The sequence below is a fragment of the Cynara cardunculus genome, assembly GCF_001531365.2.
Source record: "Cynara cardunculus var. scolymus isolate 2C chromosome LG 17, CcrdV1, whole genome shotgun sequence".
Classification (NCBI taxonomy): domain Eukaryota; kingdom Viridiplantae; phylum Streptophyta; class Magnoliopsida; order Asterales; family Asteraceae; genus Cynara; species Cynara cardunculus.
In genome coordinates, this window is record NC_037544.1 from 6,959,142 (window position 1) to 6,964,894 (window position 5,753).

The 5,753-nt window shown below is 38.8% G+C and overlaps 1 protein-coding gene across 1 annotated transcript; it reads right to left on the reverse strand.

Annotated features, from left to right (window-relative positions):
* Positions 1–245: 245 nt before the first annotated feature.
* Positions 246–5,053, reverse strand: LOC112500574. The gene is made up of 5 exons (XM_025104078.1): positions 3,669–5,053; positions 3,426–3,588; positions 1,383–1,546; positions 1,029–1,287; positions 246–353 (listed from the first exon to the last, which is right to left on the reverse strand). Exons 1-5 carry the CDS (start codon positions 5,051–5,053, stop codon positions 246–248), a joined length of 2,079 nt encoding a protein of 692 aa, XP_024959846.1.
* Between the last annotated feature and the right edge of the window lie 700 nt (positions 5,054–5,753).

The window sequence follows — 5,753 nt, forward strand, 5'->3', positions numbered from 1 at the left end:
AATAATAAGAGCAAAAACGCCAACTTAAGCCAAAATTGTTTTCCCTATATTTCAAAGATGTTTGCAATCAAACAAAACCGATGACAAAACCAGTCACAGGCACCAAACGGGCAACAGAATCGGGTTATTTAACACACGAGCAGCGTCGAATTATCTGGTCCTTAACGATAATTTATGACGAACGTGAACGATAAAGAAAGAAAACTAGTAGTGAACACAGAAAACAACAACATTATGACCAATAGTCACTTCTTCAAAAGCTTGTGCGAGAAAATCCGCTTTGAATACGGGCTGTTTCTCGATATTGCCTTGTGCGATTCGATCGCTTTCACCAACGAGTTATGAAGAGCGCCCTGTTAAAAAACTAGAATCACGTCATTTGCAATCGACTAGACATACGTCAACTAGGAGAAGGGGCAATTCTGTAAAATGACCTCCTATGTAAGTCATTTTTACAAACTAACCTTCGAATGTTATTTTAAGATTTTAGGGTCCTCGGTTGAATGACCTTAAACGAGTTTTCATTTTTATACCTCAATGACCTTCATCTGACCTGCTCTAATATAAAAGAACCTAACCACAAGGGTGGTGTCTGATTGGTTTGAGCTTGACTTCAAAGGTCAAAAGTATCAGGAGGTCCCAGGTTCAAATCCAAGGAGAAATAAAAATCCCCTTGTAGCCACGGAGGTTCAAATGCGGTGACTCCGGGCTATCTGCAAAGCAGGTGGTCGCCCTGGAATTAGTCGGCTCGCCTAGCGGGTTGGATATCCAGGTTAATCCAAAAAAAGAAGAACCTGCCCCTAACAGAAAAATGAAAATATACCCCAGGGTCATTTTGCAAAACCAGCTTGCGGAGAAGGTCATTGAGATAAATAGGCCGAAGATTTTACACAGGCTAATTGTTTAACACAAGAGGCAGGTTATTTGAGGGTTATTGAGTTAAATTTTTCATAAAAGGTCATGCCCCTAACTGAAAACTCGTTTACTGATCTAACCAAAGGACCCACTAGAGAGAAAGGGATCCAAACCTCAGCAACACGAAGGGCGGTTTGGACAACATAATTGGCATGCGGGTCTTGAAGCAGCTGTTCAAAATGAGTAGCAGAAAGCAGTTCACGAATGATGGTGGACCTGGCTCGATCATCCAGAACCGATAAGCATTTTTCAACAACATGGCTACTGAACTTTTGTGTCGCCAGATGGACATAATTTCCCTCGAACTGAGAAATCAGCATCGATACTGCTGATGGGATTTGTAGCTCCAATATAGATTGTACAACATAGTTTCTGCATTATAGATTCAAAGATCATAAGAAACCTCAAAACAGCTATATGTAAAAAGTAATCTCTTTTCTTAACGGTTTTGATGATTATTAGTATACCCGAATGCATCTTGCGCTAGAAGAAGTCCATTTGAAGAAATTTCAAGAACTAAGCTTTCTTGGTGCTTGCCGGTTGAGTGATTGATGCATCTTTGCAATACACAACACCCGTGTTGATGTGTAGCAATGTCAACACAGAACTTTGCAGCAGCTTCAAAAATGAACTACCACCCAAGAGCAAAGAGATAAACTTGCAGAACAAAACCAAATGAGCCCAGTATATCTAACCTTGATGTTGGGTGTGGGGAGGATATAATGTACAAAGATTAGTGCAAAAAGATACAAACTTTCGGAACAAAACCAAACGAGCCCAGTATATCCCACCCTAATGTTAGGTGAGGGAGGATATAATGTGTGCAGATCTGAACTCTACCCCCAAAGTTAGAGCAAATAGATAAAAACTAACGGATAGACCCCCCATTTTTCAAGTTCTAGTATGGTCATATGCTCAAACTAACAATCAAATTCCCCATCATACATCTAGACTTGTATAGTAAACAGGAAACTTAGCATACTCTCGGTGTTCCATAAACAGAGGTACCTTTTGAAGCTTAAGGTTTAACTCGTTACTATTCTAATCCAAAATATATCCCACCAGATGGTAGGTGCAGGTCGGAGTAAGATATATACAGACCTTACCTCTATCTCAAAAGAACAGATAAGTGGTCGCCCTGGGATTAGTCAGCTCGCATAGCAGGTTGGATATCCAGGTTAATAAAAAAAATAAGAACAGATAAGTTGTTTCTAAGAAACCCCCGACAGCTTGACTAGTTTTTCCTTAAAAGTCCAGTTATAACTCTTCCGTTGAAAGAGAGAAAGTCTTGACAAAGATAATAACGCTAACTATTATGGTCCATTGACAAAAATCATGAATCAAGGAGCTATGTTGCTAGTTGCTCCAAGGAAAAACCGAATGCATGATACGTAGACGGTGGACAATAGGTGTCCCACCGAATTGTCCTGGGTGGTAAGGGGTGGGGACCCACAACTGAGGACTCAGGTTCAAATCCTGCTCTTGGACACCGCAATTTTCCTACCTTATGATGGTTGTGGAGCGTGCGCTCCGGGGGTAGCTTATACCTCAAAAATTCTTAAAAAATTTAAAGATTTGAGGGTGCTTTTATACACGTGTACAAATAAACTACGCAAGTCGAGAACGAAACCAATGAATAAGATGAAGTATTAAAACATTTCAACTTCACATATATGACCATAATGGTTTGAACTATAAAGCGAAAAGAACACATAGTAGAGTCTAGCTTCCCTTACCTTTCCCTACCACAGACATATGATACTCTAGTTATGCTTTAGATCTTTAGCATTAATTTCTAAATTTTAACCAAAGTTCCCCTCCTTGTATTCCCAATACCCTCATACACGTGGTCAACAACTTGTAGATATGGTCAAACGACAAGAGACAAAAACACTCCTCATTCCAAGGTTAAGCCATGGTTTCATATAGCCTCATACAAAACAACAGATTGTCCGAGTGCTCTCCATTGTGATGTATTATATATCTACTCACTGAAACATGCCGATTAACAAAAACTTAACATATCTCCAATCACTCAAGCTCAGAAATCAACTTCACATATTTTTCACTTGAAAGTAATGTAACTAGAATTAAAGCAAGAAAAATAAAGCCAACGAACCATTGGGGGTAGCTCAACTTTTCAGGCCATGGGTTTTCTCCACATTGGTCATCAGTTCGAGTCCCCTCTGGGCCACTGGAGGTTGGCCCGGCTGTTATCTTCAGGGTCCCATGAGATTGGTCAAAGTGCCATAGTTATCAACAAGATTTAAGCCAATGTGTTTTTGTTTCATAAATTACCATGATCCAGCATTTGTATGCATAAACAATATCTTCTAGAGATGACACAACAATGGACAACAAGAATACAACCTATTCTACTTCTCAAAAGACTCCATAAGTAGCATGCAAAGATTGAGCTGAACCATTATCAGCATAAACACTTGAAATGAAAGAAACTTTTTTCCTTAAAATCGTATCATATGCTCAAAGATTTGAAGAGAAGTCCAAACCTTATTATCTTCGTTGGTGAGGCACTGCAAGCATCGCTGAATGACATGGTTACCGTTGAGGTCCTTAATAAGAGCAAGAAATCCCGGTTCAAGCGCAGAGATAACCATCATAATTTGTTGTCTTGTTTTGAGTGTTTCTATGAGCTTCTGCACCACCCTTGTCCTTCAACAAAAATGTAACTTTTTAACGTTAGCATTGAATTGAAGTCCGTTAACAAAGTTACACAAGAAACAGAAAGTTACCCATGTGTGTTCAAAGAAATTTGAACAAGCTCCCTTGGCTCACGAGTGACCTCCATTAGAATATGCATTTTTTGTTCTTCATTACAGACTTCCAACAGTTTCTGCATAAGGTAATTCCCAAATGGATTGATCATAAGCTCAACCACATCCCCAATGATCTCATTGAACACCATCTGCACATGTTGTGGATTTCCCTCATCAAAAGCACTTTGCAGATATCGACACCCATTTTGGTCTTTAGCGAACATAAGTATGTACCCTTGAGCATCCGCCAAGGTGTTACACCTAATGGGTGAAGGAGCAGACCTATGTGTCATTGCAATTCGACCATTTTCGCAACCACCTACAATTCGACCATTTTCACGACCACTTTCATGTAAAGAACACTCTTTTTTTTGTCCTCTAAAACCTCCCATTACTTTCTTTCTCACTTGATTTACACTTTCACCCTGAATGATCAAACTATCATCACTAGCTTCTAAACCCTCGACCATATTTGAACCACTAACCGCCCTTCCATTGGATAAATTTGGTTGTAGACCAATTCCCCCTGGTTCCATAAACAACATCCCATTTTGTCTTGAACGATATAAACCATTAGGAACAGCTAAATCTAAAGCTGGAATTCCCCTCTGATAACTTACAGGAAACCGAAAATTTAACACATTTCTGTGGAAATTAGATTCAGGGAACAAATTCTGAGCTTGACCAGGTGGGATTTGCATCCCTGGGAAGCCATGGCTTTGCTGAAAGCCGTAAAAAGCAGGACTCATTTCACCGTTAAACATGGAGCTTCTAGAAGCATGAGATTGACGTGCATCATAATCAGAAAAGGGTTTGCTATAAGTATCAGAAGCTTCTAATCTAGTCAAATTGATTTGATTAGTTCCCACATTATGATCATGAACTAAATCATCCCCTTGATTACATGCTAAACCCAATTCATTAAACCAATTCTCATCAATTTTCTTCCCAAAACAAGAATAGGGCAATACAGAACTGTAACTTCTGAAAAGCAATTGGGGTTTGGGGGTGGGATCATCTAATGGAGGTGGTGGTGGTGGTGGTGGTGATCCTTTATCAGATAATGAAGAGAAGAAGCTTGAAAAGGAGCCATTAGATTGAAGAGAAGTGGTACTAGGAGGGAAAATACATGTATTCTGCTTGTAACTACATGATGGGTCATCATCATACATACCACACATCATTAATCCATTCATGGTCTGAGAAACAAAAGGCACATAACCATCATCATTGACATGGCTATGATGGTCATGATTATGATGATGGGAAAGTGATGTTGCATGAGGGATCTCACCCAACAACAATTCAAGCTCGTCATCATCCTTCATATTCTCATTAGTAATCTCAATTCTCTCAACCATCTCCAATACACAAAAACAACCAGAATTGTACAACAACAAAAACACAAACACAGCCAAGTGAAGAAATTCGAAACAACACAAACTAGAAATTCAGAACACCCACATCACGAAAACCGATCAATGAACACTGAAATCGAAAACGACGCATCAAATTACCAATTTTCTTCATCTGGGTTCGCCTTGAAACAATCAACAATCCGATTGAAGAGATGGGCTTTTAATTAAACGAATCCCCATTTCATCATCTCCTTTTTCAGTTTTTGGGAAATTTTTATCTATGGAAATGAGTTTGGTGAAGCATGCAAAGATGAAGAAACATTGTATACACTAATTCACATACAGTATGTATGTATAGTGTACACACCGTCTTACTTGTATGGCCTCACGCCATAAAAGCTGGAGAGAGGAACAGACTCTCACTATCTCTCTTTCTTTCTTTCTCTCTACAAATACACACACTGAAAATTACCAAAAAAAAAAACCATAAAAATACAAATCAAGATTACCCACAAAACTTGATTCTTGAACGGATCATAAATCATCACACATTAACAAAAAAGTAGGGATTTTTTTATATGGGTTTTTATTTCTACACATGATTCTTTCTCGAAACCTTTGAAATTTTCATCCATCAGTTTGTTATATCGAAAGCCATGTATGTAGTAAAAAACCCTTCTAACTTTTTACACCTTTAACGGCT